The sequence below is a fragment of the Schistocerca serialis genome, chromosome 3, assembly GCF_023864345.2.
Source record: "Schistocerca serialis cubense isolate TAMUIC-IGC-003099 chromosome 3, iqSchSeri2.2, whole genome shotgun sequence".
NCBI classification, from domain to species: Eukaryota; Metazoa; Arthropoda; class Insecta; order Orthoptera; family Acrididae; genus Schistocerca; species Schistocerca serialis.
The window spans coordinates 786,340,543-786,363,064 of record NC_064640.1 but is presented as its reverse complement, the minus strand read 5'-3'; the positions used below and the strand labels follow the sequence as shown (position 1 = coordinate 786,363,064).

The 22,522-nt window shown below is 39.2% G+C and overlaps 1 protein-coding gene across 3 annotated transcripts in view; it reads right to left on the bottom strand.

The window, feature by feature from the left end:
* LOC126470631 (forkhead box protein A2-B) overlaps window positions 1-22,522 on the bottom strand; it is an 83,345-nt gene that overhangs the window by 18,168 nt on the left and 42,655 nt on the right. For all 3 annotated transcript variants that reach the window (XM_050098606.1, XM_050098607.1, XM_050098608.1), the window contains one exon: window positions 8,704-8,921. In XM_050098606.1, coding sequence (XP_049954563.1) covers window positions 8,704-8,921 — 218 coding nt within the window. The remainder of the gene's footprint in view (window positions 1-8,703; window positions 8,922-22,522) is intronic.

Here is a 22,522-nt window from a genome sequence, read left to right as displayed (position 1 = left end):
ATATCACATAAATGCACCAGTAAAATTTCAATAACGACATAAATGTCAGATCTTCTGGATTCGAAATTCATCTAAGTGGCTCGTCATCAAGGAGTTGATTTTTAAGTAAGAGTTGAACATTCTCTGATTTAAGAAATTCATCGTACATTCTCGCTCATAGTTCAACTTGCGTAAAAGGAAATTTACTTTGAATATAGCGCTTCTCAAAGCATTTCACATTTTCCTGCAAACTGTTAGAAATAGGTTCGTTTCAGCAGTTGCAAGAGTGTGCCAGATAACAGGCGCCACCCTGCTTCCGCAGCTACGCTGACGTAGGAGGCCCGTATGTTCATACATGTTAAACATTAAAAGATCTTACATTATGCCATAAAAGAAATAAGACATCAGAGGATACTCCAAGAGCATCGGAATTTCGTGACCCATAATAAAATGTGCACATTTAAAGTGCACATTTGTATGTCCAGATTTCCAGTGCAGTAGGCCTCGACCTGATATTAAGCTTTTCAATGTGGTTTTTGGGATGTAAATTTTCTTGGAGTACCAGTACTGTGTTATCTCATGTTTGGTTCTTTATTATGACATAATGCCATACGTGCTATAAGATGAAAATGTGCACTGGAAATGCTGCAAACAGTTGAAACTAGCCAATAGTGTGGAATTGAACACATTGTTTCAAATATATTGACTGCCTCAGTGGAAAAGATTAATAAAAGAAAATTTCTTTCAAACCGACAGAAATAACTTCACTGTTCTGCAAAGGAATTAATGCTTGACTGTCAGAAAGATAGAAATAAAATAAAATCTGAAACTAATAACATATTTTAGCCTTCTGTAATTATGTGAATGTATTTTAATTCACTTTATAGCTCACAGGCACTGGAAACCATTTTGTTTTCCATTTGACGTGAGAGACGTAAACAAAGAGGTAACAGCGAAACCATTAAATATATAAACACAGGTGGAGACAACCCACTTCCACACTATTACTCAGACTGCTCTGCGCATCAGCCCCGGATCTACGATATTTCCAAACCGGGGCAATACTAGATAGTGGCGCCACATCTTTCTGAAAAGTCTGATGCATAAAACATATGTATTCGAGGAAGTGTAAGAGATGTTATTTGGTCTTCAGTGTGCCAAAGTGCAGTACCAAGCCTCTTCACACAGCATTGTTCTATCGCACGTAACTGTATTTCGCTCTGTGGAATTGAAGCGTGTATATTTTGTAATGGATGCCATCGAACTACATTCAGGACAGTGGACATTAAAATGTCCTGTGGTGCCTCACCTGCTTCCAGTCAGCCGGTTTGACATCCTGCCCTCCTTTTCTTCAGAAAATTTGCATTTTGTATTCCGTATTAGGTAACAACTTGCTGCTTTATGTGACATAAAATTAAATATAGGATACACAAAACCAGTTAAGACAAGCAAGACAGCACACATTTCTTCAATCATTAGCTCCTAGATTTTTTTTTCTCTAATCTTGCTACAGCTTTACATAGCGTGCTTTCCCTTCTGCAAAAGAATCTATTACTTCATCAAAGTTCGTTAAACGTTTTGCTATATGAAAAATCGAATACTGAATCTAATACTGAAAACCTGTTAATACAAATAGGACCCAAGATTGGTGTGGTTTCTCGATCTGATTACATCTCTTTTTGTCACTGTCTGCTACATAAAACAAAATAGGCTTTTCTAATACTGCAGCTATTCTAACAAACACCAAATAAACAAGACTGTTTTGGCACAAATGGTCATTTTTATAACACGACAGAATATAATTCACAAAGTACCAATACCAAATGCCTATTAGACCTACTACAAGCAAAATGCTTGATGTTAGGAAATAGTTTCACATTTCACTTCATTCATATGCTCCAGTTTCTCAAGCATGAGATCGAAAAGTAGTAGTACGAAATTTTTGTACAAATTTGGAATTATCATATTCTTCCATAATTTGTGTGATGTTCCCGTTTCTTCTCCTTCCTCATTCTAACAAACAGTCTTGTCATCACTAATTCCTTTAACTATTCCTGCCAATGCTTATTCACTGATTAACTTCACTAAATCTGCCAGAATCATTGGTTTAGTTATCACACGATTGTTCTCCAGTTAGGTGTTATTACATGTTCTTCAACGCGTTTTCCGTGCAATTAATCTCCGGTCAGGCATGGTTACATGTTCGTTCAACGAGTTTTCCACGCTACTTCAGAATAGAACTTAAAGCGGCTGCTAGCCAGGGACTGTACAATTGGCCCTTACTAGTCAGAGATCCGGCCAAAAATTTTCTGTCAAAATTTCATTTTCTTGGATACGTCAAGAAGATAATATGTAATCTTTCTTACCTGTTATTCCTGTTAGTCATTTATTTCCACTCTGGTAGTCTGAATCTATGGATTTCGCTCGCAAAACATATCAACCACATAATGAGACAGAGCTTGGCATTCATCAGTTCGGCTTTACTCCGCTCAGCTCGTATAGCCCCTCTTGTCTGCAGGATAGTTTGTTTCTAGATGCGATGAGGATTTCCCAGACAGAGACATCACGTACACTATGCACACATTCATAAAGCAACTTATGATTCATTCGGAAATCAACTTAGAATGTGTTCAAAAATCGAGAGGGATGTGCTTCAAAGTCATATGAATAACCTATAGACCAATGTGTGGTGGATGCTAGGCACTTTGTGAAACAAAGTTTTTCCCCTCCCAGATCCAGGCCTGCTGCACATGCATGAATCTGACAGTTTGGGCGCGGCGGTCAAATTTTTCCGAGTAGCATCTACCTGCTTGCTGCGACTGCTTACACAGCCAACATCCACATTTCTGTAACCAGAAGCAGGAGGAGGTACTAGTCAACTGTGCATGCGTATGATCCTGCTCATAACTGTTGAAACGAATCTAATGTATACAGTTGTGACGTCATGCTCATCAGAGGCAATTTGTTGTTACGAAGCATTGCATAGTCTTCCTAGAGCCTTGACACATTTTGCTGTTGGCAGATGCTTGCATGAGCACTGTGTGTCATTGTTGTATATGGCGCATTTTCTTCGCAATTTAAGTTTTGTTTTTTCTCTTGTTGATGTTTTATTGCAGCAATACTATTCTGCAGTAGCGGGATACAGTAATATCCTTTGTTAGAGTATCAGTTCTTACTAGTCAAAATTACAAAAATTTAACTGAAAACAAATACAATGAAAAATTCCCAGAATTCTAAAAACTTCCCGGGTTTTTCCTGGTTTTCTCCTGCACGAAAAAATTCCCGGATTTTTTCCGGATCTCCCAGGTTGTATACGCCATGCTCACACATTGCACATGTGCTACGAATTCAAACAAGCCACACGTAGCAAATAAAAAGCTGCTGGGATGCACAACAACTTGTGCTACAACTGTCTTCAGCAATCAGAGGGCTTCTAACTGCAGATCAGTTACCTGCCATACTGGTGGGAAATGATATCACACATTGCTACATGCATAATCCCAATGCACACAAGAAATGACAAGGAAGGATTGTCCAAGTGATATGCAACATGAACACAATGGCAAATGTCAGTCAAGTACATCGAATTATTGTGACAGCAAGACTACAGTTGCAAGCTGACAATGGAAAATGGCAGACTTGTGCTGTATTAGATTCTGGGTCGCAATCATGCTTCATATCAAAAACACGTAAAATGCCTCAGACTTCACAGGTGGCACAGCAGAGTACCAACTCAGGAAATAGGTGCAACCTGCTGAGAAACAAAACACCATGTCTTGGCACTGGTGGGCTTTTGCGTAAGTAACTTTGTGTTGTCTGTCGACTGTCCAGTTTTGCCAAAGGTAAATGACACCCTGCTGGAACAACTAATTAAACCACGTACATGGAACTTGTCACATGTTCAACTTGCTGATAGAGAGTTTTGGTCACCTGGCAAGATCGATATTTTGCTATGAGCAGAATTTTCTCCATACATTAGGAAGGCAAGGACTATCTCCACAGGAATTGATCATCCCGTGCTTCAAGAAACAGAACTAGGTTGGGTCATTTCAGGCCAGTATCAAAAGGCAGAGTTTATCAGTTTTTCATGGTGGCCAGTTGTATTGTGCTTTGTAAAAAAAAAAAAAAAAAAAAGACACTGATGTTCAAACAAGTTCTGTTCTGGGAGATAGAAGAATTACATCAAGGTATAACGATGAAAGAGAAGGAATGGTATGAGACACACTTTGTGCAAGACACAAAGAAAAATTCCACAGGGAGATTCATTGTCCATGGACAGCGAAGTCAATCAGGCAGTTCTTTCCACATTGCAGTGAACACTTCTCTCAGGTTACGCAGAGACAAGTGGGAGAAATGAAGATTAAGGGAAGCTACACTAAGTTTATGAGGCAATATGAAAACATTATGGGGTACTGTGTGTCAGGTAGAGAGGAAATCAAAACAGCCACAGTGTGGAACCAAATATCGACAATGCAGAACCCAGTTCATCCAGTGTCACGGAAGAGTATCTCCTGCAAACATGCAAAAAAACAGCCTGTAGTGGGATGGACCTGGTTGTCTTAAAGAATGATCTGTAATAGACACCTCTAACCTTTATACATTTCAGTAGATGCCAGAAGGAGCTACAGTCCTCTGTCACAACAGCAGAGCAATCCCAGACGGTATCATCTCGATTCTCGAAGTTGTCATGATTGCAGCAGATAACAATAACTGCAAAGGACAAAACAGTAACTGCTGAATTGTCTTGCAATGAATTGCAGGACACTTTGTTACACTGTATCAGAATACCACAAGAAGCCACATATGCAACGGAAATCCACCAGTTGGAGACCAATAAGATGGTAGATAATAACAGTAAGCTCAAATCACTGCATCTTATCCTCAATGACATGAGATATACTGCCTGTTCACCATCATTTCACAAGACTAATAGTGGAAGGTGATCATCATCATCTTTCTCAAGCTGGGTGTCACCTGTTGCTTACATCTCTCAGGAAGCTATACTGGGTACCTAACAGATCAAAAGCAATCCGGCATGTTCTGCAACAGTGCTTGACTTGTCAGCCTTTAAAAATACAGAAACTGTGAGGCCTTCCTTCAATTGTGGCAGTGAATACACAGGACAGATCATGTGAAAGCTGACCCATGGTGATTTAAATTAAAGGAAAATTGCTATGTTGCTCTATTTGTGCACCTGGCAAAACGAGCAGAGCATTTGGAGCCAGTTAGCAACATGACTACTGGAACATTCCTGTCAGCCATTAGAAGATTTGTATCACGACAAGGTAGGTGCCAAAAATTGTACAGTGACAATGGGTCAAACTTTGTTGGGGCTAGTTGGAGATTCCACCAGTTACAAGCTGCTGTGAGCAGTCATTATCAGCACACACACAGGAGAAAAATTTTATGCACAAAGAAGGCATCAACTGGTGCTTCATTCTTCCTACAACACCACACTGACAGAATATGGGAAGCAGGAGTAAAGTCCTTCAAGAACCACACGCTGTGAACAATGAGAATTATATACTCAACATTCGAAGAGTTGACAATGATGGGTTGCCAAACATTTGAAGAGTTGACAATGATGGCTTGCCAAATTGGGTTTGCTTGAACTCTTGTCCTCTAATGCCACTACCTTGCTATCCTACTGATCCCTAAGTTCTAACCCCATGTCACTTCCTGATTAGAACCACAATCAAAGCACCCCTCAAGCCAGATCTAGGTACAGCCAACCTGAGCTTGCTCACAAGGTGGGAACTTCTGCAGCAAGGGATCCACATCTTTTGGTGGCACTGGTCATCTGACTACATACATCACCTGCAGCAGTGGACCAAGTGGACAGTCCACAGTCAGAAAGTGCAACCCGGCGCATGGGTTGTATTATGGGTAGATAAGCTGCCTCATTATGCTGGAAGCTGGCCATCATAAGAGTGCGCCCTGGGCACAATGGAATATTGCAAGTGGCTACTATTCGACACCACAAGGGCTTTTCGAGAGACCAATCTGCAAGCTATGTCCTTTACTGAGTGAGGTGATACAAAAGTGAACAGTGCATTCGTGTTTTTTTATCCTGTACATTTTCTTTTATTTGTTATGTGTGTACCTTGTAGCAGTCTCAATGAATTTCATCATTTTTTTATGTTTCAATGTATGTTTTCTTTATGTGATGGTGATTGCCACGCACCAGTCACACACCCTATGGACAGAATACCTGATTGAAAAAGTAATGATCGTGTATTTCTTGTGTTCTTTCCCATGATTTACAAGGACTTAGGTTACTTGTATTATGTTGAGAAGAAATTAATATTTCTTTGGTGGCTGTTATATTTGGTTGCTACATTCGACTGAGCCACCAGAGATAATGCTGCACTCTCTGGAGATATTTCACCTGATGGACAATGGTCAATAGGAAACAGAATGGTACACTCACTGCAGCGACGGTGAGGACAGTGGGTGAATGGATTCTTGATTGGTCTGCTGTCCTTAGATCATGGACGTGCGCCACGTGAAACGGCAAATATGTGTAGGTTGACTTGTAAATATTAATCTAATTGCAAATAATAAGTGATTATCTCAGCTGTCATCATTCCTTACAATCCAACTGGATTTGAACCATTATACAGTATTCCAAAATCCATAGTCCTCTGGTACATTTATGCTTTACAATTTTGTATGCAGACGCTAACAAATGTGTTTGGTATTCAATAACATTACATACTTTCAACCCAACGATTCAAATACAGAATGTTATAAATCATCACCAATCTGGTGCCAAGAGTGCACTGGTGGAAATCCTTTTTGATCATTGGCTACACTTGTAAACCAGTATGCTGTGGCCATTTGTCCCAACTAAAAAGTTCCTTCAAGTGCATTTCAAAAACATCTGAATTTATTAAACCAAAGGTCAACTGTTGCTTTGAAAGGTGTAACTTGCCAAAAACACATTGCAAATACAATTATTTGCATTCAGTCCTACCACAAAATCTTAAAAAACACATAAAAGTGATCCCTTTTTGACTCAACTGCCACCTATGTTGCACACATGTAAAGGAACAAATGAAGTCAAGTGAGCAGAATCTTGCGCCACTTGCCAACAACAGGTGCCACTATCTTACTGAGAAAATAAAATCAACAGGAACTTTCCAACTATGAAAGCCCCAAAGCCCCCCCCCCCACCCCAACAACACAGGTTCATTGTTGTTGTACCAAATCATTCTTGAAGAATTTTTGATTAGACAGCATGCAACCAGTTCCACAGAAAAGGCCAAAAAATTAAATCAGAAGATTTTGCAAGAAAGATTTGGTAGTGATGCCTAAGAACTATAATCACTGAAAAAATTGTGTGTAAATCTATGCTGTCATAAACAAATAATAAAATTACACTTTCAGGCATTAAAATCGCGCACAACAGCAAACCTAAAATCGGTATGAAGTTTACTACACTTTTGGATGTGCAAATGATAAGCATTTCACCACAACCACACGAAGTAGGTAGGAGTACAGCAGGTTCTTCATTCAGATATCGAATTTAAATGGCGACTGTGTGTGAGAAGATCATGTTACATCTTATATAAGATGCAGCAATGTCTACCAGAATGTGTGTGAATTCAACAGCAGCAGGGATGCGGCCTATAAATATTATTGTTTCGCAATATCGCTACTCGTGTTGGTGAGATCCTGCAACCGTCACACAAATACAGAATCGGTGGGTTCAGGAGAGCCATACTCAAGCCACACAGGATCTCAGCCGTACCACCTGGTTAGCATCTGAGAGGGAGGATTTATTGTCTGTCAGGCCACGCAAGATCAAACAGGCACGTCATGTACCTCAATCAGGAAATGTGTTCGTCTGCAGCAAAGCAGGCACACACTGGGAAGAAGCAACAAATCTGGAGCAGCACGAGCTGTTGGCACAAACCGTTGCTACAGCTCCCTTTAATGCAGTGGTAGTGAAAGGTACACTGTCAATGGCGCACCTGATGACAACACTGGACACTATGGTGACTCTACTGATGTGTGGCAACTGTGAGGAGAACGAATGTTGACAGATTACTTTTTTCACCACCATACGGGCCTCACACCTGGCGTATCAACGAGAGGTGCCATTGGGTAAAAAACACATTTGCCTCCAGTTCACATAGCTTGTAATCCACACAGCAGCCGTTACATTTCTGGCATTTTAAGGACGGTGGTCACACCATGTCTTCTGACATTTCATTTTGAAAAGATAATGCGAGACCACATATTACCTGTGCTATCCTGATCTGAAAAGAAGATGTTCAACTGCTGTCTCAGCCAGCATGTTCTCCAGATATCCCGCCCACTGAAAACATCCGGTCATGTGTTGCCATTACTGAGACACCACCACTTGCCAGCCACTACAACTAATGAACTCTGGTACAGAGGTGAAACACCATAGAATGGTGTACCCGTATCTGTCATCCAATCTCAATTCGACTCGGTGCCCATTGGGATTGGAGCTGTTTTTCTGCATGAGGTGGCAACTATGTGTACTAAATTTCGCTCCCTGTATACCCCCAAATCACCAACAAATTTAACCGTATATTCCTAGTAATATACCCTATAGGCACAATAGGTAAAATTTCCTTATTTGCTACCTTTCCTGGTGTTGCAAATTTAATAGCCAGCAGTGTACATGAAATAAACATAATAATGAATAAAGAGGCAACTAAGGACTTAACACTGAATAAATAAACTACCCACCTCAATATCAAAGTCTAGACTTGATTCATCGAATGAATCACCAGGCACAACCATACTGTTAATATCGAGCTCTGGTAACACACTGGGTGACACCGGAGTGTTAGGCCCATTACTTTCAACTTCATCATCACTTTCTTCACTACCACCCAACATGCCAGTAGTTGAAAAATTGGTGAATTCTTGCTTCATTTCGCCTCTCTCAAGAAGTTCAAGGTTTTCTGTCGAACGATCAAAGAAATTTAAAAATTACAAGAGAAAACAGACATGTAAAACAAACTGTATAACCTTTTTATTTAAGTTTGGCTCACACCCAGCACAAGATTCACTTTCACCTTGGCACAAAGTTAACGCTTTATTTTCCTGCTAACACAATTTTATTAACGTGTGATTCAAAATTACTATTCCCATGTTATTTACATTCTTAATAAGTTGCATAAAAAATAACGTTTTTATGAGACACAATATTTTAAAACAACAAGCATGTCACCTAGGGTTTACAAGTTTTACCTATGAATTGAAAAATTCAAATAAAACTTTATGGATACAGTGGCAAGCTCCAAATTCCTACTAGTGATTATTTAGCACATATACAGATCTTATTTAAACTAATTGCAAACACTTTTTTATAACTAATGAAATGCTTATTGCTGATAAAATTAATATACTTAAAATATAACTACATGTTAGTCTATATAATACAGCAGAAGCCCGATATGTTGCAGTCTGATACACTGGGGATTCAGATGTAACACAATATAAGTATGTCCCCCAAAATAAAATATCAGCAGGGAAAAAAGATCTTATTACAGTCTGCATGTAGCCTTTCTGCAATATAACTTACTGCTGCAACCTCCAAGCTCTCTAAGCAATAATCAAAATAGATACACATAACTAAACTCAACCTTTGGTTTGTCTTATCAACCTATCACAATTGTTGCTGGACAGAAGCTCTGAATACACATCTCATGGTTAACATTGTGACATAGTCAACGAAGTGACTATGCCACAGAGTTTGGCAATAGTCAAAATGAGCACAACCATCATGTTGATCATAGATTATTCACTTATTGTCTAGATTTCTGGGGGCTTGTTATGACATCACAGAAACAGAAAGCATATTCTATGAGTGATAAACTAAAAATTAGTTATCATATGGAGGACAATGAAACTAAAGGAAGTTTATCACATGAGTGTGGTGTACCTGAAGGAACAATCAGCGGATGGCTGAAAAAAGAGAATAAATTTAGAAGTTTTGTAAGCACAGTTGAGAGTGATGTCGGAATGGACAGAGAAAGGACTAAACTATGAAAAGACAGTGAACCAGATGAATGTCTTTACAGGTTGTTTTTAATAAAAAGAAGTGAAGATGTGCCACTTTATTAATGCTCACTCCAAAAATTTTCACTTTGATGTACATGACAAGAAAGTTTTTTTTAGCTTTCAGGGATGGTTTTCAAGATGGAAATGTTGCCATGGAATTCATCAAACAACCACTGAAGGAGAAGCAAGCTGTTGTGACAGTCAGTCTGCTTTACAGTTTCTTGAAATTTTACAAAAAAATAATGGTGGATGAAAATTTAAATGATCATCAAGTGTATAACTGTGAAGAAAAGGCATTTTATTATCAATCGCTTCCAGAGGCCAGAAGAACCCTCCTCTTTGCCGCGAATAAATCGGGCAGCCATAAACTGAACCCTCTTTGTTTATGTAAAAGTAAAAGCTCAAGATATTTCACACATGTAAACACCTCTTCATTATAATTCACTTACAGGTGTTCAAAGAATGCTTGGCTGATGCAACATTTTCACCATCAGGTTTCAAGAAGAATTTGTTCAGTCAGTGAGAAAGTACCTACAGTCATTTAAGCTAGCAGACACTCTACTAATCCTTCCTCACTGTCCAAGCTCATCCACCTGCAATCAGAAGGTCGAAAAACCAGAACTTTATTTTTGCCAAAAAAAAAAGACACCATTAATTCAGTCACTTGATCAGGGCATCATACGAGCATTTAAGGCTCATTATTGCTGTGAACTGCTCACCTGAACAGTAAATTCACATGAGGCAATAGAAATGTTCTTGAAATCTGCAAATCTTAAGATTATTCCGTATTCAATAGGCCTGGGGCAGCGAAGCACTGGTTTGACCTCTATTAGGAATTGCTGGAACAAGTGTTCCACTGAAGAAAATGCAACAGATGAACACTGTAGTGACATAGATTTCAACAGCAGTGACATCCAGTCTGCATGTGATGTTCTACAGAGCAATAGTGATCTTGAAAACTTGAATCGTTGCGTGGTTGTTGAAAATGAATAACCAATTTTGGAGATCATAGATGACATGTACATTATTGATGCTTACAGTTTTAAACATGGCTGTCTCTCAGCATTCGTATATAATTTTCAGCATAGGAATCACACAGCAAACTGGTTGCAAATAACTGTTTGGTACACCGACCTAGGGTTTGACACCTCTAAGGATGTTTTCATCAGAACAAAATTTTAAGAAACTGTAACATTACTTTGTAAGAAAGCAATGGTCACAGTTTTGAGCAGATATGCTCAAGTCAAAAATTAAAATTAAACATGTTCAAGCCTTTGGCATCAGAGTCTGATGTAGTTCGTAGCAAGGCATATATGCCAAAGGTTTGAACATGCTTCAAGTTTTGACTTCAGAATGTCTTCTCGAACCTTTGACCACTGCTTTATCGCACTGTACCTTTATGGTATATTAAAATTTCATTCTGATGAAGAGATCCTTAGGAGTATTGAAACCTAGGTCAATTTACCAAACAGTTATTTGCAACTGGTTGGCTGTGTGATTCCTATGCTGATTATTGATGCTGTTCGAAATGACAGTAGTGAAGTAGTCAAGGATGAGGATGATGATGAAGCTGAAGAAGAAAGTACAGATGATGTTCCCAGAACAAGTGGAATATTGGATAATATAAGTAAAGTAATTACCTGGATATAGTGACAAACTGAATCAAACTAAATTGAGTTGTTGCACCTGACAACCATAAAATAATACGCACTAAAGAAACTGCATCAAGCTTTAAAGCAGCAGAATAATGATGTACTGCAGTTTGCAGGTAGTGTTGTAAATCATGATACTATATTCGATAGTGCACTTAATATAACGCATTGAAACTCACGTTGTCATTTGGTCAACCTTTGTGTGATGTTTGTCTAATTGCTGTACCCTATTTGGTAAGCTTCACAAATTGTTTACTTCTAATATTCTTTAAATTTAAATATAGTGTAGTGCAGTATGTATAATATTGCCTTATGTTTTCTTCCTAACTTTCTACACATAGTTTGTCATTACAGGGCTCACTCTCATTATACCGCAGGTACGCTATAACGCAGTACTAAAGCATGCCTCCAACTACCGTGTTATTTCGGGCTCCCACTGTTGTTACAAATTTGTAACTGTAGCAGTAGGTACTTGCCACTGTCTTCAGTAAAGTATAAAAAAGAGTGGTAGGAAACACATACTAGAAGCACTGAGACTGAATCCCTAAGAGGAAATTTTTAGTGGTATTTGGCCATAGATGTCCAACAGGTAGTGTATAGGATTGTAAGCAGAGCACATTCAGCACTGTTATGAATGCTTCTGGAGCTAAAAGGGAAGGAAAGGAGATGTGGAAGGCTGAAGCTGGAACAAATGGTGTCACAAATTGCTGTTGTTACATATGACCTGCACCCTAGATGATACTGCCATCCATGTTTCACTGCTGCTCTAGAACAGCACTATGAAAAGATGGAGGCGAAACAGTGACCCAGCTTGGCTGAGAATTATGGTGAGGGCAAGGTGGGGAGTGCTGAGTAGGAAGAAATTTCATCGTGCAGCCAACTGTGGGAATGTGTACTGCATTCTTTGGCTTTTTATGAACATCTACCACGTTTAAACTGTAGTTTGCTGAATCCATTTGCACTCTGAATCAAACCGACTTAAAACTGGACAAATTCTCAACAACAGCGCACATTTCTGAAAGAGATACTAAAGGTCTAGGTGGGGACCAGTGGTGTACTTGTGTGTTCCATGCACCAATGTTGTAGACTCTTCCCATGAGGTATGATGGAAACAAGTGGAGGGGCGTATCAACTGCTTGTTCGATGCAGCCAGTAAGACAGAGAGGGGCAGATGATATGTTTGGAAGCAAGAGACATTGTAATGATGACTGACAATAATACAAACAACAGGCAGTGAAGATAAAAATTAAGGTAAACAACAAACAATAAACGGCATAAATTTAGAATAGGTGAAATGTATACTTCTTAGACAGATCGCTTGCATCAATAAAAGTTTGTAAGTTTGATAGAATACGTTAAAAAATAATTTTTTATCAAGGAGCCCCTTAAAAAGAAAAAGGGGGTTGTCTTACATTCAGAATCGTCCTGCACTTGGGTAAATACAGTAGGGCATAATTTTTTTTACTGTCAACTGAACTTTGCAAAATTGGTTGCCTATTGTTTGCATGAAACTATTTTCATTGCAGCTGGTTAATGTGCTCTCACTGAAAAAACCAGCTGCCCACAGCCTAGCTTCCCACGTCAAAGAGAGAAACTACTTCCTTAACTGACTATCAGACATTCCCACCCCACCTAACTAAACAACATTCCCCATACCCATCACCTTGTCACTAACACACTATCCCCCATCGTCCTTCAGACTTAATTCTTTTCACACATAACTAATTAAATCCCAACACAAAAATTCTACTCCTCTCAGGGAAAGATATACAAACAAATCCATGGCATAACAAATCTATTTATGGCCCATATAGAAGAAACCTTCCTAGGCACCCAGAATCCAAAATTCCTTATTTGGTTTAAGTTCACTGATCATACCTTCATGATTTGGACCCAGGGTCAAGATGCATTATTCAAATTCCTCCACAGCCTGAGCACCTTCTCTCTCATTTGATTCACCTGGACCTCCACAGTCCATCATGCCGCCTTCCTGTACATAGGCCTCCATCTCTAACAGCTCCATCCGAAACTTATTCATATCAAACCCATTAACCATCAACAGTTCCTGCATTTTGATAACTGCCTGCGTTTCCAAACTAAATAGTCACTCCCATATAGTCCAGGAATCTGTGAAATGTCACATCTGCAGTGACAAGCAATATCTTGATCAATATGTGGAAGATTTTACTAAGGCCCTCACAGACAGACATAACAAATATAGTCCATAGGCCAATGTCCCATGTCATATCCACACGACCCTATCACCCATCGCAGACAGAAACAACTGGGCCATATCCTTCCCCAGGACTTTGACTACTTATCATTTTGTCCAGAACTAAGGAAAATCCTACCCACAATCCTTCCCACTGTTGAATTCTTCCATTCACTCAACCTATGCAATATCCTATTCCATCCTTACACCAACCTGCTTCCAATCTCTTGCTTAAGGGGCTCCGGAACGCCCTATACTTGCAATGTTAAAATAACGCTTATAAATTACATCTTTCCTCACAAAGTATTTGAGGTAGGAAGTTGAACTTTTTACAGATTATTTATTGGAATGTGGGCTACAACTTAACACAGGGATTTTACAAAATTTTAGTTCAGTTATTAAAGCTGATTTTTTTTTTCAATTGTAATGAAAATTCACAACATTCTTTTGCAATTTTTTATTTATATATTCAAAAATATACAGTTTTTTGGAAAAAGGCTGTGTTAAATTATGCAGAAGGTACTGTGTAACATTTACTGAAAGTTTGAAACAAATATGTTTGGAAGATCCTTAGAAAACATGTAATTAGTATGAGAAAATAAAAGTTTTGGGAATCGAGCGACAAAGATTGGATTAACTTTTTAGCGCATTCCAGGTCCATAGGATGGATTATCTTCATCCTCTGCAAACTCCTCCTCCAGCTTCCTCTTGTTCCTCCTCCTGTTTACTCTTGCTTGTATTTCTAGACTCTTTACAGCTCTGTCTGCAGCCCGAAGGCGTTCCTTGTCTAAAGCAAGCATCGCTCGTACCATGTTAGAACCTATCTTCATTCCCATATTTCTAAATACCTTGCACCTTACAATGTTGCCATCATTGAAAGTCGCAACAGCATCATACACACCAAAGTGAAGTGTTTCTATTCCAACAAATACAGTCTTGGGGATTCTCGACCATATAACACTATTTACACTTTCATTGGGGGTTTTGAGTTTTTCCGTGAATACACTTTTTCAACAGTTCAGGTGCTGCTAAGTCTCTGAAAATAGGTTTTATCACCTCCATTATTGCATGAGGCAGACTAAAATGTACCTGATGAACACGGACGTTAATAATAACACCATTTGACAGCAGTTTAACAGCGCCACAGTGGGTCACGCCCATGTAGAACACATTTCAAAAAAAATTTAAAAATAGTTATAGTCTTCGGAATTGAATAAATTATATATCTATTAAAAGGTAATAGTCTGCAGATTCAGAAAACGCAAAAAAGTAAAAATTGAACTTTTCATGATTTTGAGTCTTTCCGGAGCCCCTTAATGGGTCATACCCACATGGAAGACCTGTCTGATACACTCGCACACATCCTACTCCAGTCCTGTTATAGGCTTATCCTACCAGACACAGGGCTACATATAGAAGCAGTCCTGCCACACACCAGCTCTGCAATGATTTCTGAACAGTGTTTTGTGTGGACAAGACCAACAACCAGTTGTCCACTGGAATGAATGGCCACCATCAAAATGTGACCAAAAGCAGACTTGCTTAGCACAACACGCTCAATTTTAATGGCAGCTTCACAACCTGTGGATCTTTCCCAAAAATACCAACTTCTGTGAATCACATACGAGGTCTGTTCAAAAGATTCTGGAACTTTGTCCACAAAATTTTATCTTTTACTTATTGTGCATGGTCTCCTTCGAAATACTCCCCTCCACAGTTTGCAAGGTGCATCCACACTATGCCTTTTTTGTGTTCAACTTTGTGCACGCACATAAATTTCCAATAGCAGAACTACGCGTGCATGTGCGTAATTTCTTGGAAATGGAGGCTATGCATAAAGCGCATTGCTACCTTCCTTTGGTAAGGATCTTGGTGCTTTTTAGCAGACAAAAGACCAGAGCACCCTGGAACAGTAGCAATGGCGTGTGTGAACACATACAGAGCATAGGGTTAAAGAATACAAACAGCTAGTGAAGTGTGCTGTCTACCAAAAGACACGATATGCATCAGAAAGACACGATATGCATCAGAAAGACTTCCAGGACTGATGTAAGGCGTCACTGCATCAGCTCCATCAGAACTTATCTCCATGTACATCCTGGGAAGACTCGAAGTAGGCAGCAGAGCAGCCTATTCTTTATTTGCAATTCTTGATGTATTCACAAAATATATACAATTTTAATCTACAAGAACCATTTCAGTAATACTACTACATCTACATACATACTGCGCAAGCCACTATATAGCGTGTGGTGGAAGGTACCCTGTACAACTACTAGTCATTTCGTTTCCTGTCCCACTTGCAGATAGTGAGAGGGGAAAAACGGCTCACTACATGCCTCTGTATGAGCCCTAATTTCTCGTATCTTGTCATCTTCGTGGTCCTTACACAAAATATACAGCAGCAGTAGTAGGATTGTTCTGCAGCCAGCTTCAAATGCAGGTTCTTTAAATTTCCTCTTCAAAAAGGACATCATCTTTCCTCCTCAAGGGATTCCCATTAGAGTTCCTGAAGCATCTCTATAACTCTTCCATGTTGGCTGAACCTAACATTACCAAATCTGGCAGCCTCCTCCTTTCGATGTCTTCCCTTAATCCAACCTGGTGCAGATCCCAAACATTTGAGCACAGATAAACCACACTTTCCTAAAATTCTCCCAATAAACCAAAGTAGCTCATTCACCTTCACTACCACAGTCCTCACATGCTCATTTCATTTCAAACCACTTTGCAATGTTATGCCCACATATGTAAACACCATGACTGTTTCAAGCAAGACACTACTAATGCTGTATCTGAACATTATGGGTTTGATTTTCTTACTCATCTGCATTAACTTACATTTTCCCACATTTAGAGCCAGCAGCTATTCATCACACCAACTAGAAATTTTATATCTTGTACCATCCCACAGTCACTTATCTTCAATACCTTCCCGTACACCACAACATCACTAGCAAACGACAGATTGCTGCCCATCCTACTTGCCAGATCATTCATGAACATAGAAAATATTAGCGAGCCTATCACACTTCCGTGAGGCACTCCTGATTATTTCCTTGTCTCTGATGAACACTCATCACCAAGGACTGCATACTCTGTTCTATTACTTAAGAAGTCATCAAGCCACTCGCATACCTGGGAACCTATCCTGTATGCTCATACCTTGCTAACAGTCTGCTGTGTGTACCATGCCAAATGCTTTTCAGAAATCTAGAAATATAGAATCTGCTTGTTGCCCTTCACCTTCAGTTCATAGTGTATCATGTGAAAAAAGGACAAGCCGACTTTCACATGAGTGATGCTACCTAAAACCATGCTGATTTGTGGACATAAGCTTTTCTGTCTCTAGGAAATTTATTAATTCGAACTTGAAATATGTTCTAGAATTCTGCAGCGCACTGATTTTAAGGTTCATTCTTTTACTCTTCTTATATATAGGATCATGTTCACCTTTTTTTAAGTGGCTTGGAACTTTGAATTGGATGAGAGATTCATGATAAATGCAAGCCAAGTAAGGGGCTGATGTCAGAGTACGATTTGTCCAACCAAAGTGTGATTCCATCTGGATCTAGAGATCTGTTCCCAACTCTTTCAGTCGTTTCTCTATGGCAGGAATGCTTATTACTGTGTCGTCCATACGGGACTCTGTGCGATGGTCACATGACGACATATTAGTATGATTCTCCTGCCTTAATGCCTTCTTAAATGAGGAATTTAAAACTTCTTTTTCAATTTTGCTATCTTCAACTGTCACACTAAACTGGCTGAGTGACTGAATGGAAGCCTTAGACCCACTATTGATTTTACATAGAACCAGAATTTTCTTGGGTCCTCAGCCAGATCATTTGCTAAGGTATGACGATGGTAGTAGTTGTATGCTTTGCACATAGATCTTTTCGCAGATGCATGAATCTCTACTAATTTTCGCCCATTATCATTTGTGCTTGCTCCTTTGAATTGAGTGGAACACACCCTTTGCTCCCTCCGCAGTTTTCAAATTTCGTTGCTGACTCACAATGGGTCTTTTCTGTTCTTAATCCACATACTTGTCCAGAACACAATTTACAATCTGTTTAAATTTAGTCCATAATTCCTCTATGTCCAACATACAGGAAGCAAATAATTGCAATTTATTGTCTAAGTGAGATGCTAATAACTGCTTATCTGCTCTTTCTAGCAGAAGCACTCTCCTAGTCTTCTTGACTGATTTATTAACTTATGTAACCACAGTCACTATGATGAAATAATTAACACTAATCCCCGTCTCTATATTGATGCCATGAATGAGCTCTGACCTGTTTGTAGCTACAAGGTCTAAGATATTTCCACAGTGAGTGGGCTGCCGAACTAGCTGCCCCAGACAGTTTTCGGAAAACTGTGCTCAAAAATACTTTGCAAGACTATCTGTCTGCACCCTCTGCAATGAATCCCTAGACATCCAAGTCCATACTCGATAGGCTGAAGTCCTCCAACTAGTACTGCATGATTTGGGTGTGTACGTAATACTGACCATAGGCTTTCTTTGAATGACTCTAAAACTGTTATAGTGGAATCGGTTATCTGGTAAAAACATCCAACAATTAATCTAATTTCACCTACGCATGCTACACACAACTAGATAAATTCACTGTCACTCATAATTTAAACCTCAATGGAGAAAATATTTTTGTCAACTGGAGTGAACACACCCCCTCCTATGGAGTCCAATCTGTCGTTCTGATGTATGTTTCAAGACTCGCTAAATGTCTCAGAGCCTTCTTCTTTTGGTTTTAGCCAGTCCTCAGCCTCAAAAAATTTGAGAGGTTAGAAATTCCCTGGAGGCCAGTAAACTCAGTAACTTTGTTACAAATACTTCAGCGATTTACTAATTAAAATTTGACAGCCAGTGTCTTTACTTTGAACATGGTCTGATGTCCCTATCTGCGTATGCAGTGGCGAGTGTTCATCAGAGTACCTCAAACTACCACCTAGCTTAGCCTAAAAGAAAAACAACCCAATGTGAGGTGCTTGTGTCGTTATGCAGAAACATTCGGCAATCCACAGGGTGTCTTGTCAGACAGCAGCCAACACTTCACTTCTCATGCCTCAATCACTGAGACGCAACAGTGTGGAGTGACAATACACGGAATGAGCTACTATCATATGACTAATCTAATCAAGAGACCTTCCAGAGAAGTAGGTAAGATGAGAATTCTGTGCCACATGAAACACACTAATTGGGTAGAGTATATTCTGTAGTTTGAGATTACGCCCTTCCTATACTACTGACCTGGGGGAAAAAAGGCTAACAGCATTGAGGAGAATCCAGAGAGACCTGGTCGAGAAGAAAATCTCCAAGTTCCATCTTTTATATGACAGCCATTACTGAGTGGAGAAGGTCTTTTGGTGACGACTCGTATGTAGTTGCAGATCCCAATACTGATGTTGACAAGAGGATACAAACCACTGGAAACATCTAGCTACTTATTAGTAAAGCTATTCACTTAGTATTTATATCGATACATTTGTGTATAATTACAAGTTGTTGCTAGGTAACTGACAAAACTGGCCAATTCTGCTTTGTAATATGACTGCATGTGCGAGCTATCAACAAAAGTTTTCTAATCGTTATAGTATGGGTATTGTGTTCTGTTTATTTAAGATGTAAGTCAGTAAATTGTTGAACAGTACTGACATCTCAGCCAAGCAAATCAAGAGAGAGGAGTTTAGAGAAAAGTCTGTCAACAATGAGCTGCCAACATGGCTGAGAAGCACACAGAAAGAGAGAGAGAGAGAGAGAGAGAGAGAGAGAGAGAGAGAGAGAGAGAGAGAGAATCCATCAAAATGGATTAAGAGAAAACAGTGTATATTAAATAAACAAATATATTTTACTCACACATGGTTATAAAAATACCATATTTACCAGAGCATAAGACAACTCAGGTTGCAAAATGATTTATTTATTTAATCAGGCCATTGAGAAAATTTTGTTTTTAATATAGTTCGAATAATTATAGTTACGAACTGTTTTCCTGATGTAAAGCACTTGCCTAAAAAGATTATTATTGTGCCTATTCTAAATTTATGTCACTTATTGATAGTCTGAAGTTTTGGCGATACAAGGAGAAATAGACAAAAAGAAATGGTTTACATTCATTTTTATCTTCATTTCCTTCAATGCTTACAGTGTAAGCCTGTCATCTGTGGTATCACTATTTCTGGTTAAAGTCTAGATCTGGGCCAGCACCAGTAATGGTGGTGTTTCTCTTCTCATAGGTTTGTTGACAAGGCATCTATTTCACGTGCCCAGTGGGCATAAACAATATGAGGCAAGGAAAGAAGCAATGAATTCCTAGTGGTGAATGTCAAAACATTCTCTTCTTTGCTGTTGTCACAGAAATTAGATTTTTTTTCTGAATATGTAATGTGTTATGAGGTTGCGGTTACATTGGGATCCAATAGCATAGCTTATATTGCTATAAGTGAAACACATATTTGGCTGTTTCTGCTGAACATGTTGCAATTTCCCAAGTTGTGGTTGCACTGTAACCCAAGAACACAGCTGTTTTCTTCTGAAGACATAGTGGATTTTGCATCTAAATTGACATCATACTGTGACAGAATCCGTCTGTCTCTTACTTCCAAACATGTTGTCTGCCCACTGCTCTCTCAATGGCTGTGTAGAACCAGCAGCTGACTCCCCCACCCCTTTCATTTTCCCATCATACCTCACAGACAGTGTTGACAACAGTACTGCATGAAATGTGGAAGTATACCACTGGCCTATATCTAGGCTTTTACCATCTTCTGGAGATATGTGTACTATTATTGAGTATCTGTCCAATTTTAAAGTGAATTCAAATCAGGTTACAAATGCATTCAAACCACAATTTAAATGTAGTATATGTTCATAAAAAGCCAAGGTATGTGGCATACATTCAGATGATTGGCAGCACAATGAAATTTACTGCTCACCATTCCCCTCCCACATTGGTCCCAGTTCTCAGCCTAACTGGTGTCATTGTTCCCCGTCCAACTCATCCAAATTCTTCTAACTAAATCTGAATGTGATCTCAAACTAACAAAGCTTCATCTGTAAATATAGATGATCCATATATATTGATCTGTAAAACAAGGAGGGTCATTCCATGTCAAGTCACCCAGGCCTTGACACCAACCATGTCAGATTTTGATGAAACTTGGTACAATTACTTCTTTTATCATCCAGAAAGCACTTGTAACATTTTTTTGCTCTATCTCTTATAGTTTTTTTTTTATAAATTTTTAAAGTTTTTAGATTTGGCCTTGTTTCAGCAGTCGGAAATCTTAACTTAAACGTGTCCTTACAAGTAAAAAAATTTGTATATTAAAGAATACTCAAGATATCAGTATGAAATTTTGGAATAAGTTTGTGTATTATATCTAAATGTTAAAAATATTACCATAAAGATATATTAAAATCTTCCAAATGAAAAAATTTACTTTTTTTTAAAAAAAAAAAAGCTAACGGATGTTTAGTTTTACAAAAACTGCAATATCTAGAGTCTCAGACCCGATAGAAAGCTCAATTTTGTTTTAAAATACTCTTAATTGTATAGGCTTTAGATAAAAGAAAAATTATGTTGGCTTTTTAACCTGTTTAATAGTTATCTAATTTTTAAAATAATATTAGTTATACGAGGGCAGTTCAATAAGTAATGCAACACATTTTTTTTCTGACACAGGGGTTGTTTTATTCAGCATTGAAATACACCAGGTTATTCCCCAATCTTTTAGCTACACAACACTATTTTTCAACGTAATCTCCATTCAATGCTACGGCATTACGCCACCTTGAAATGAGGGCCTGTATGCCTGCACGGTACCATTCCACTGGGCGATGTCGGAGCCAACGTCGTACTGCATCAATAACTTCAACATCATCTGCGTAGTGCCTCCCACGGATTGCGTCCTTCATTGGGCCAAACATATGGAAATCCAACGGTGCGAGATCGGGGCTGTAGGGTGCATGAGGAAGAACAGTCCACTGAAGTTTTGTGAGCTCCTCTCGGGTGCGAAGACTTGTGTGAGGTCTTGCGTTGTCATGAAGAAGGAGAAGTTCGTTCAGATTTTTGTGCCTACGAACACGCTGAAGTCGTTTCTTCAATTTCTGAAGAGTAGCACAATACACTTCAGAGTTGATCGTTTGACCATGGGGAAGGACATCGAACAGAATAACCCCTTCAGCGTCCCAGAAGACTGTAACCATGACTTTACCGGCTGAGGATATGGCTTTAAACTTTTTCTTGGTAGGGGAGTGGGTGTGGCGCCACTCTATTGATTGCTGTTTTGTTTCAGGTTCGAAGTGATGAACCCATGTTTCATCGCCTGTAACAATCTTTGACAAGAAATTGTCACCCTCAGCCACATGACGAGCAAGCAATTCCGCACAGATGGTTCTCCTTTGCTCTTTATGGTGTTTGGTTAGACAACGAGGGACCCAGTGGGAACAAACCTTTGAATATCCTAACTGGTGAACAATTGTGACAGCACTACCAACAGAGATGTCAAGTTGAGCACTGAGTTGTTTGATGGTGATCCGTCGATCATCTCGAACGAGTGTGTTCGCACGCTCCGCCATTGCAGGAGTCACAGCTGTGCACGGCCGGCCCGC